Genomic DNA, 12,445 nt, shown 5'->3' with positions numbered 1-12,445 from the left:
CAGATCTGCAGAAAACACACAAAAACACTATCGATTAGACGGTAATGCTAACAACAAACGGAGAAATCCATCTTTAGAAGTGCAATGGTGTGACTGTCTGAGAGTGACCTTGAGTGTTTTTTAGGAGTCAAAGGGAGAAAAAAACGGAGTTACTATGCATATTTTTAGAAAGCTGCAGAGGATGTCTTCTGTTTTCGCTGCCTCTGACATGAGTCTAACCAAGTATATATAATCTGATTACCGTATATATGTGTACCGTATAGCGGGAGAGTGAGAACTATATTTTTTAGAATTTCTTTTTTTTTGTTCCTTTCTTTTTTGCACAGCAAAGGGAAAGATCCAAAAAAAGAGGCCACTGGAGGTTTATTTTTACTCCAGACTTAACCACTAGTGTTAGATTGTCCTATGATGCATGTCAACACTTGGTGTAAATTTAGGCCAAAAATACAAACGTCTAAAACAAAAAAGGAGCACTTACACAAGGTGCAAAGTGAAGTATTTACATCAAAAATAGGATTTAGCCAGGCAGTCATAGTGCAGCATCAAATGAGAGCTGCAGTTTACTTAGTTCTCAACCAGCTTTAGAAGAGACGATTTATTCTGTTATTGAAAGTTCTCAGGCTGCACTATATGAGGAAAACTGGCGATTTGCAATATTAGTGATCAATAATAATAAATATAAGTTGTGATACATGAACAAATAGCAAAACAACCCAAAACATAATTTCTATTTCACTGCAACATACGACATAAGAGTCAACATACCTTAAATTGCACTTCAAATCCACATAGGGGGCAAAGATCTAACATAAAAGGGCTCCATCCGATTGGTCAATAACGTAAACGGGTACATCTGATTGAATGATCGATTGATTGATTAAATGCATAAATGGATTTATTTAATTGGTTAAATACATTGAGCTACCAAGATTGTTTTAGCACATTTAAGGTAACCATTTATTGCAATTTTCGCCGTCTTTTGCGTTATGCATATTGCACAGCTCAATATCGCAATAACGATAAATTTGCAATATATTGTGCAGTCCTAAAAATAACCATTCACCACACAGCTCTGTAGGCATTTATATTTCATTATCTAATACTCATTCATATCAATTTATTTTTTCCTTATATTTCAATTAAGAACATTAACAAATAGTGGGGTGATTAGACAGTGTAAACTGCGATATATGGTTGGTTACCCTAAGTGTTTACAGACATGCTAAAATAATCTCATGGCAGCTTGAGGTATTTATGAAATCAAAAAGAGCCCTTTATGCATTTGACCAATCAGATGGACCCCTTTGATGTTAGATGGCTCCATCATTTGGTCATTTGGAGCATAATTTAAGTTGTGTTGACTTTAATTTAAATAAACTGTTGCAGTGAAGTGGAAATAATGTATTAGTTGTTTTTTTGTGTGTCTCTTTACTTATTGTCATTGCTTTAATAATATTGCTCATCACAAGTTTTGCTCGGCAGCTAGAAATATTAAATTTTTTGCTGCAAGTCAAAAATATAATCATTGAGTGCCTGTTTTCCTTAACGTTCACTTAACATGCTCTAGAGCTTTTGTAACAGCAAGATTTCACTCCATCCCACAAGGTAATACAGGCATAACGTTCATTTTTTTAGACTGCAGTCGTGCCGCTATGTTCTAGCAGATTTACAATTTCTGTCAGGACCCATCAACTTTTATTCCATTTAATGTCAGATAAAAAAGCACGGCGCCCTTACAAGAGTGCCAGGCATCCAATTTGATGATATTTAAATCGGCTTGAGGCAGAACAAAACTCTCTCAGTGAGGAATCCTGTTCTACTGTCTGTCCTACAGTTTGTGTCATCCCTCAGGCTTTCCTTCCTTTAATGCACTAAACAAGAAAAACAATCAGAACAGTTATTTAAAACAGGATGACGACAAAACAAATTACCGTAAGTAGCTATTTTATAATTTTTTTTATTATTTTTTTTTTTATTTATCTCTAGCTGATAACATAAAAAAAACAATGTTAGCTTCGCTGAATCATAACTGAGAGGTGAGAAAAACAGACCTACAACCAAAAGGAAAAACACGACAAAGTGCTTAACAACACCCTAGGGAAGAGCACTTTGACCCAAGACTGGCCACCGTTTCTCCTGGGAAAAGCAAACAGAAGAAGAAGGCATAGAGGCTGATACCTATGGAAACACTGTGTAACCATGGTTACTGGAGAGCACCAGCTGACCCTCATATTAAGCTGCTTTTCACAGCAGCAACTTGATGACACAGCAGAGAAAGTGGCTGACACAAACAGTTTTCAGAATGAAAGTATACACACAAAGAAAGCACTGCAATACAGCAACAAACAGGTTCTCAGGTGAAACCAACCGACGACCAGATTAAATCTCTCTTGTTGGAATTTATATATATATATATATATATATATATATATATATATATATATATATATATATATACAGATATATAAAGAGAAACTTAAAAGTTAATTTACCTTTCCTCCGAGCGTCACGCTTCGCAAACCTTAAGTCGAGAGAATTAAATGAACAGAAAAATCAGCCAGAAAAAAAAAAAAAAAAAAAAAAATCAAAGAAATCCTGCTCTCCCAGTTTTCCAAACCTCATCTATGCACGCACGGCTGGCCTCTGTGGTGCACAAAACAGACGTACACACCCTGAAGTCTAACTTAAAGCTCCATTGTGCCCGAACACACATTCACCTCTCCGTTCCCACAGATTGTTCAGCCTGCTCACCTGCTAAACCCGATCCAGGTAACTCCTTCCGGGAGCTAAGTGACAAGGCTGTGTGTCATGGACCTTGGCAGTCCCTTCGCAGCCCGACAGCCACCCTATTAATGTGAACTTTGCCCGTGACGCACAACCACTCAAAAGAAAACTTAGGGACTAACAAAAGCTGAAGCAAAGTGTTTGCCCTCTAAGAGCAGACAGCTCAAAAATGAATAATCTGAGAGAATAAAAACATTATAGTTAATACATTTCAAAAGAGTTTATAAAAAAAAGTTACCAAGAAGGATAATCTTTTTTTTTCATTCCTGTAACAAAAGGAAACAAGCACCCAAAAAACAATGCAACAAGGTTGAAATTGTGTTACCATGACAACTATTCCTGCAGGAAAACTGAGAATCCCTTTGATTTGCCGATTCCTTTGGCAAATAATCTCCTGTTTTATCTGTCCATTCAGGGCCATGCTAATGATAACAGCACTTTAAGAGCTCGGTCAAGTTTTTGAGTCGTACGTGAAAGACAGCATTTCCAAGAACAGTGCATGTCTGCTGATCGCCAAGATGACACAAACTGTCAGATACTGTCTAGAGGAGCTTGAAAGACATTTTGTAAACAAACTCGTACATTTAAATTGTTGGCAAGGAGATGCTTCAATAGATGACATATCTGAAGAATGCAGCTTTTAAATAAAAACAAAATACACAACTCTCTGTACCTTCGTCTGCTGTTGTGCTGCATCAAATGGAAAAACAAACAGAGTACTTTTATTATAAAAAATGACTTGTAACCCAATCCTAATATCTCAATATTCATACATAAACAAAGCAAGACATAAGTGAAACCAAATCTTGTTTGATTAATGAAGAAAATTAAGCAACAGTTGGATTAATGTATCCATGCTCTCATTAAATGTGTAATTTTCTTTCAGTCTAAATAGATGTTTATAGGTCATTTTGAACAAGTGTGACTTTTCAGCGACTTTAGTCCACATCAGCATGAATGTTTCTACCTTTTCTTGAGCCAGCAAAGCTCCAAGACATAAGAGCTGAAAATCTTGCACAAACATTGACTCCTTTCCGGTGACACAAGAGAAAAAATGTTTCCACAGTTATAATTACCAACAATAGACTAAGACCAAGACAATAACAGATGAGCACATTCCTTCATTGAGGTTTGATCAGATTGTCTGATGGTTAAAGAACCACTTCAAGAAAAATCAAGTTTTTTGGTGTTTTTCACTTGTTCTTGTATTTTTCTGATGATGGAAGACTTATATAGAAAATAAAATTAAAAGTGTGTCTCTTACTATTACTTTCCTCAAATCATTGTGAATCAGGAGCAGACAAAAATATGCTGTTTGAAGAAGCTTGTACGGTAGGAACAAACTACAACGGAAGGCCACAAGCTTGCTGTTCCAGTCCATTTCAATACATCTGATCGCAGACAAAAAGATCCATCAACACTTTTGTATTCCTCGACTGGCATCTGGCTCAAAACTGTACGGCTGGATAGCTCCCCTATTGCTTGCCATTTTTTGTTGCACTACTAATGTTAGCTTGGGGTTGTGAGGGGCTGTATGTTTTGGGTAAAGTTTAAATAAAGGACTGATGGGATATGAGCGCTGGCTTACTCCATGCCAACGGTCCCATCCATAAATTTGAGACGTATTTCTGATGAACTCTAAGCACTCTGTAGAAACTGTGTTCTAGAAAATGACACTGGGCCACTGGGTACGCTTTGAAACATATCAAAGATGATCGGAGTGGGATTTTAAGGGTGGCAGAGGGTGGCAGAAGCTAAAGACCATTTCATTCCAGGGATTTTTTTTCATTTTTGACTCCCATTTTAACAATCTGACTTTAGTTGGCTGTTTAGTGGAAGTTTACAACTCAAATGTGAACTTTTGAGATACTGTTAAGAGCTCGTTTGTAAAATTTGTAAAAATAAAAACTATTTCTTTAATTTACAGCTGAACAACTTTAGTGTTCATTTGTGGGGGAAAAATATCTCATAAATCTGCCAAAAATCAATTCAGTCAATAAGATTGTTAGAAAGGGATGGGACCACTTCAATTTATAGACTGTTTTATTGGACCTATTCTAATCCTGAGGTTATATCTTCATTAGTGTACAAAGAGAAACATGTCATGCAAGTTAATGAGGGGTATGATGGTTGAGTAAGTACACTTTACCCAGTTTAAACATAGACCTAGCTGTAAATCAACATTCAAAGCTCCTTATTGGCAGATTTCAAACATGTTTGGAAATCCACACACTCAGCTCCCCATCAGTCAGTCCTGAGGCGTCCCCCACAAACTAATATATCACCCATCATCCCTTGAGTGCAGAGCTCTCATCTGAGTGTGTCAGGAAGACAGATCACTCAGGCTCAGCACAGTCCTAACTCCGACAGCTGGTCAATCAGGTTTCTACAAGCAAAACGCACAGCAGGGAGGATCATCTGACATCTGCATTCAGATACCATCGCACTACTTACTCACCATCTCTCCCCATCAAGACAACAATAAATATTTCTGACCGTGGTACCTCAGAATTCTGAGTACCTCAGAATGTTCTGCTCTCTTTGCCTTTATTTTTACCGTGTTCACGTTTGACTCTGTTTAGAACCATAATGAACTATTTTTATCAAAGTTTTTCTCTAAAACAACTAATTTTAGATTTATGATGCACTTTGAATCCATTTTACAACATGATGTATATTCAAATACGAGGAATCCTGCATTTAAAACAATGCAGCATTTGAGAGAATAAGGCTGACCCACTTTATTATTTATAGCGCTTTTTCACTTGATACAACAAAGTCTAAATCCTCCCACTGTTTCACCAAAAAAATAATTTCACTACTCCTCTGTTTTGACCTATATAAATTTCAGCTACAATTCTGTTAATAACCAGAAATATAGAATTCTGCACAGAAAAATAGACACTTTATTATCAATATTGGAGCAAGCAGGCAAACACAATTATCAGTCATATAGTCACAGTCATATACAGTCATATATTACTTGTATGCATAAAGAGAATAGATTGTTAAATTACAGCCTAGTTAATTGTTTTTTTTTACATGTGTCACAAAAAGATAAGTGTCTTATGTAGTAAAAAAAAAACAACGATTTAAATATTTGTTATTATTTGATGATGTTCATCCATCTTCAGGTCTGTGTAGAAGTAAGTCATAAAACACTGTTGTCAGCAACAAACTGGCTTCATGAGTGGGTCATCAATCTGTGTATGCCAGTGTTTTTCAACCAGTCTGCCGCAGTACACTAGTGTGCCATGGGAGAGGGTCAGCTGTGCCATGGGAAATTATTAGTTTTAACTGATCCAAAAACATTTACCATCGCCAGAATTGCAGCTCTGAGTTCATCAAAAAAAAGGCTCAGGTTTCACGCAGTGATTTGCCGATGTCTTTGTGGAGCTCTTCAAAATAAATATGCCGGATTTCTCAACAACTTCTGTGTCTTTCTTGAGATGGGCAACAAAATCAAAGAACTGCACTAAGGTTCAGTGTCCAACAGACACATGACTATAATGTTATTTTTTGTCTAAAATGTATCAAGCATGCTGTAATTATTTGTTCATAAATTACAGTTGCTCTTGCACGAACATAAAAAAAATAAGAAAATTAGTTACTGTTCAGAAAGAATATCATTTTATTTGGTTTTTGTTAGGTTACAACTGCATTCTAATAAACTGAAGGAAAAAACAACTACAAGTACCTGGGCAAATTTTCTACTAATTTAGTTCAAAATTATTATTGAAAACTATCGCAATTTAAAAAAAAAACAGCTGAAACTTCTATTTTTATTTATTTTTTTGCTTCAATTATTACAAAAAATGCACTTGAGATTGTCGAGAGACAGTAATACAGACTACAGACTTTTACTTCCGAAAAATCTTTGGTTGCTGGTGTGTGCCTTGTGATTTTTGTTAAGGAAAAGGAGTAACTTGGCTCAAAAAAGGTTGAAAAACACTGGTGTATGCCATCAAATAAAACCATCTGCATGATGCTACCCAAATACCAAACACTGAGGTTTCATTGAAATGTTTTCCTGAAAGGGATTTTATCCGAGTTGAAATATTTTGGGAGACTATTTTTCCAATAATAATTTACCGACAGAAAATGCAGCTACAATGCCCATTTAATTACTTTATTAACGGCTTAGTACAAAATTTACAGCCTTAAAACTAGGACTATTATTTTTAAATAACTATTTACGGAAAAACCTTTAAACTTTAATCACATCACCTATTTAGTAACTTCCACAGCTTTCAAAGTAAAATAAAATAAATTAAATATGCTTGTAATGGTAATACATTATTTTTGCTTATTTGCATGTTCAGACATTTAGAGTCAGTTTTTTTCCATTTATAAATACATTAGAATTAAGATATGTTGCAAAAAAACAAAAACAAAAAAAAAGTCCTTTTCAACTCCCAGATGGAAGTGCTCCAAAACTACATCTTTTTTTTTTGGTCCTGTCCGGCAGCTGAGCAGACAGATCAGAGCTGTAAGCCTCTTGTGTTGGACATATTTTACTGTTACAATAGGGGGTTATGAATCTTCAGACACACAAGGTGTATATTTGTATAAAACCGTCTGGTATTTGAGGCTAAACCTTATTTATATTATTATGTTTATATAAATCTCTTGTTGGACTGGACGGCAATTCTATATCATTAACTTTATTTTGAAATTATTTGTCACCTTCTGTGCAACCCATTTGCACATATCCCCATTTATACCTTAAAGTGGGTGTAGCATCTCTTTAAGAGGACAAGTGCAAAAATGCACAAATGGGTAAAAGAGGTTAAAAAATGCACACAACAAAGAGAGGAAATATATGCATCATCAGCAAGCAGATTCTCCCTCATATCCCTAAAAACCTCCATCTCTCTAAGTCCAACATGGAGGTTTGAAGACAAACATGCAATCCTGCACGTCCACAGGAACAGAGGGATCAACAGCGATGAGCCTCACAGTCACCTCTTATCGAAAAGTCCAGTACTGTGGACATTCTCATGTGTTCTACCAACAAATAACTCGTGTGAAAATATTCAGAGTTGATCAGGAATTAGCGGAAGTTTCACTGGCATGATGTTTTTTCGTTGGCGTCTGTGAGAACTGGGGGGCGGGGAGGGTGTCATCCTGTTAGGTCTGCCCTCTCTCTGTAATTCAGGCCAGTGGGCACAGCAGGCGCAATCACATATCGCTCTTGCTAAGTGGGAAGATTTGAGCAGCTTCCACAGATTAGTGCAAAGTGATTTCGGGGATGGTGGTGGTGGGGAGGAGGCGGCCATAGAACACCACAAGAAATGCAACGGACTGAGAAAAATGGGGCAGCAATTTCAAATGAAAACAAAAAAAAAAATACTAAGATGGCGGTAATGAGCTGCAAGCGCTCTTAGCTCCTGCAGTGAAACACTGGAAGGGTCAGTGGGAGGAGAAAGTTAACCATGAACTAAACTAAATCAAGTCCCTCTTAAATCTGCTTTCACAAACATAGACTCCTTCCATGGCAACAGTGATAGATTTACACCGTTAATATACCAGACAAGTCAAAACACAAAAGAAAAGCAATTTAAAAACAACCTTTACTTCAAGTACAAGCCCTGATAAAGGTGAGCTACAGTGCGTGAAATAAATCAGACAGCGCCCAAATGAGTGCAGGAGAAAGGAGGAGGGAGAATAAACATTTACAGTTATGCAATAAACATGTGAGCCAGTCAGACGTCAGCTTTCATTTGCCAGACACTGATATGTCCTTGGTAGTCGGTCATAAGAAAAGCTGAGGGAGTGATATGACCAATTCCCTGACCTTTTCCCTCTAGGATGACTCAAGGCCTTTTTTATCAGCACCTAGCCACACAAAAAGTACTCGTACGGTAACAATCTGAGCTACTGGCACAAAATAGCTTAAGGAAATGACTAATGGATCGGATGATAACATGTAAAAATTTTCATGAATGACTTAAATCCAACAATTTCCTCATCTAGAAAAGATGGTTCAAGGTTGAGTGCTGCGGCTCGGAGCGTAACTGAAAAAGAAGCAGCCACAGATTTGCAAATAGGACAACACGCACAAAAACAAGGCAGTACACAAACCTGCCCTGTGCAGATGACTGCCCAAGTGTCCCAGAAACTACTGAAGCCTTATTGAAGCTTTCTGTAACAAGGCTCAATGGCAGCTCTTTACTGTGGAACAGAAAAACCCGACTGTTAGCTACAATTAGGGCAAAGCTGAGGGGCAGAGCCAATCTTTTCCTCATCTGCTGCCGGATAAAAAGGACGCCGGCTCTTTCCATTCCCACAGGGAGTTAAAAGCGGGGGAGGCACAAACCCAGGTCAACCAAGTGATTCAGAAGCATCCTAAGTCCTAAAAAAAGCAGCTTCTGTTGGCATTGCCATGACATGCAACGTTAGGAGGTCATATTAGCAACATGTAGGTTAACTCATTTGATGTCACTCTGATGAACATTGTGTTTTTTTTTTTTAACATGTAGTGGGAGAGCATGTAAACAGAGAGCTCTCAGGAACAGTCAGGAGAAGGTTTTTTTTCCACAACTCAGAGGCGATCACCTGGCGCCCTGCAGGAACCTGCGTCCTAAATAACGACACAGATTTTTTTGATTTTGACTGAAAACGACAATCTTAATTAAAAGAGTTGGGAAAATTTTTAAAATAGATCAAAAGATAATCAGAGTAGGACTTTAAACATATGGCTGTATTGATTCTTTTAACTATATATCAACAGATTGACCATCATTGTGAGGAGGAGCAGCCAAAATATGCTTCAGTGGGCAGCTGCATGATTTATTATACAAATCTTCTGCATGGCTGAACACTGACATTTGCATGCATATCAACATCCACACACAATTGCCAGTCTGTTTCAAAGCCCAGGCTCTTAAAACCATGTGGAGAATTGACCACAAAAACTTCTCTGACACTTAACTTCTATCAACATTGTAACCATCATCCTGTGATCTGCCAGCAATTTACAGCAGGCTGCAAAGTGCTCTGCTGCTGCCTCGGAAAAACACATTAGACTGCTCCCCGAAAGCATGGCCGACCTACGCGTTCGCCTTCCCAAATAAAATGCAACCCACAACAGAATGAACGCTTCACAGGCAACCAAAACATGCCTCACTTGGCCGCAGAATTACAAGTAAATGTTGCCCTGACAGAACACGTCAAGGAAGCTTTTAGAGTTGGTCCAACAAATCTGGCATTTCTACAACACTGGAACGAATTGGAGAATTGAAAATAAAAAATAAAAATACAGCTTTAATTAACTTTCTGAGTCGGAGTGTTCAGAATAACACAAAAATATTACTATTTGTAGGGAAGTTTAAAAAATTTGACTAATGATGCTGGCAAAACATCTAAAGTAAAAAAGAAATTCAAGGGTTGAAATGTGAAACTTCACTGTGTACAGTTGAGATGGATCCCATCCTTTTCACATAAAGAAAAATCTAGTGTTTTAGCCACCCTCCCTCATAAAATAAAATAAAAAAGCTAATATATAGGCTGTTTTTCATCATTTCCTTGCTGTATGAAGAAGGGAAAAAGTAGAAGCCAGTGGTTTACTTATTGTTTGAACACAATTTGACAACATTCGGGTATAATCTTGTGTAAAACAAACAAATCATTTTCATTTGAACTTTTAATCATGTACACCAGTCACGTTTCTGTGGCTTTATCACCTGACACAGCCTCTTTTCTCAAGGCTGGATGGTAGTTAAGCTGGAAGGATGCCCACCCCTCCACCCCGCATCTGTTTCAGGCAGGACGGAAGTCAGCATGTGGATAGGAGTGTCTGCAAAACTGCTGACAGTCAAAAGAGTCCCAGGGTGGGCCAGCCCTGCTCAGTACAGGTCAAAGTGATGCCCATTCCAGTCTGGTCTGGTCTAGAAAGGGCGAGTGTGGATGCGAAGGGGCTGGGTTGATGAAATAAAACTTTGACAGTGAGGAACCAGACTGCTGCACCACCACGCTGATGCCCACTGGACTCTTACCAACACACACAAAGTGAGCGAAAGGTCATGTCCTTTAAGGATCCACACTTCTTTTTGACGTCAGAATCATTTTTGAAAATGTCAATCGGCCTCAGAGAGTCCACTTCAGCCATAAATCTCTCCTGAAAAAAATCCACTCCCGTCAGTGTGTCTGAACTTTACAGTTTTGTGATGAATCACTCCTTCTTTGAAGTGCCACAGAGAGATGTCTTCAGCAGAAGTAGATTAAGACAACTGCAATTTTATTAAGCTGAGATTGGTGGAAGGAAAAATTAGTTGTGAGAATGAGAAAACGGCCAAAAGACACGAAAGACAGACAAATTGCTGTTCAAGAAGAGCCTGATTATAGGAGCCAGGTGTACAGTAGACAGACTAATGAAGCCTCCTGTTTCCTCTCTAATGACTCCAGTATTTTTTCTTACAGCGGAACACTGCAGAGTCCACTTAGAGCAACATTTATGTTCTCACACTGGAGCCAGACAGGCTGCCAGGAACGAGTTCTTGCAGTCCAGGAAAAGAAGCTGGTGTCAGGATTGAAGCGTGACCTTCATACAAATGGTGGTTAGATATCCAGATGACCCGCACAGTTTTTACTCGTTTTGTCCTTAGTAATTAGTTACACAACCAATACATGGAAGAATGTATTTTGGATGTTATGCTTTCAAAAACAGAGTTTTGATTTGTGATTTTAGGAAACTGTTGCTCATTTTATTTACCAAACAAGTTTGGTGAAGTCCAAAGTTCTGAAAGTTTGGGAGTTCAGCAGCTGCTGCTCCAGTTTTATGCAGCTAAAAGTAGGTTGTTGTGTCCCGCCTTTCACATAAGCATTGGCAGAATCATCGCTGTTGCTGTGATGATTCAGAAAAGCTCCAGGGAACATGGTCGCCTGCAGCAGGCAGCACGGCCCACCTGTCATCTGTCACCTCTGTTCATTTTAGTCTCGGGGGGGGGGGGGGGGGATTGGCTCTGCAGCAAGAAACCATAAAAGGGGGCCCTGTTTAAGAGCAACTATTGCTCCTGCTCCTTGTTCTGCTGGTCTACATGATTAGGTAGAAAGGGCTTTAACTACCAATCAGATTCATCACACTTGCGAAGGATATAAAAGAGGTAGGAGAATCCTTTTCTTTCCTGTGTTTATACTTTAGCTGCTCAGAGACACATGTCTGAGAAGGAAAACTTAAGAACAGCTTGCTGTCTTGAAATTCACCATTTATGGTCGCTTCCCTCAAGCAGCACCATGTGTGCACAGGTAGTGAGTGACCTACCATTTTATGGGGAGCCATTAAACTCCCTTCTACTTGCTACTTAAACCTGAGATTGAATCAACGGCTAAACCAACTTATGCAAAAAAAAAAAATAAAAAAAAATAGAACATTCTGGAAAACTATCAGTAAATGTGACAAAAATAAAAACAAGTACACAAGATCAGATTTGTTATACAGTCACAGAATGCACTCTTTGGAAGCCACTCCTTGTCCCCTTCACATCAGCAGGACACAACTACAAAGCCTGCTTCAGCGTTCACACTGAAGCTCCCTGAGCTTTTGAACTGAGCTGCAATTTTACAACAGGAGGGCTCACTTAAAGACGAACAGCCCCTTCATTATTTGGTGGTTGCATGAAAAAAAGAAGAAAAACAATGTAATTAATGCTTCTGATTGAAG

The 12,445-nt window shown here is 38.2% G+C and overlaps 1 protein-coding gene across 6 annotated transcripts in view; it reads right to left on the bottom strand.

Annotated features, from left to right (window-relative positions):
* Window positions 1-12,445, bottom strand: part of fgd (faciogenital dysplasia) — a 60,801-nt gene that overhangs the window by 23,433 nt on the left and 24,923 nt on the right. For 2 of the 6 annotated variants that reach the window (XM_023956696.2, XM_023956697.2), the window contains exon 2: window positions 1-5. This exon is cut by the window's left edge and continues 160 nt beyond it. In XM_023956696.2, the coding sequence (XP_023812464.1) occupies window positions 1-5 (5 nt within the window). Of the gene's footprint in view, window positions 6-1,737; window positions 1,873-2,492; window positions 2,886-3,109; window positions 3,290-12,445 lie in introns of those variants that run through there. The other 4 variants (XM_078949836.1, XM_023956698.2, XM_078949837.1 and 1 more) reach the window with 4 other exon arrangements.

This window comes from Oryzias latipes, chromosome 7, assembly GCF_053564925.1.
Source record: "Oryzias latipes strain Hd-rR chromosome 7, Olatipes_Hd-rR_3.1".
In the NCBI taxonomy this organism is placed as follows: Eukaryota; Metazoa; Chordata; class Actinopteri; order Beloniformes; family Adrianichthyidae; genus Oryzias; species Oryzias latipes.
This window is presented reverse-complemented; position numbering and strand designations above follow the sequence as displayed.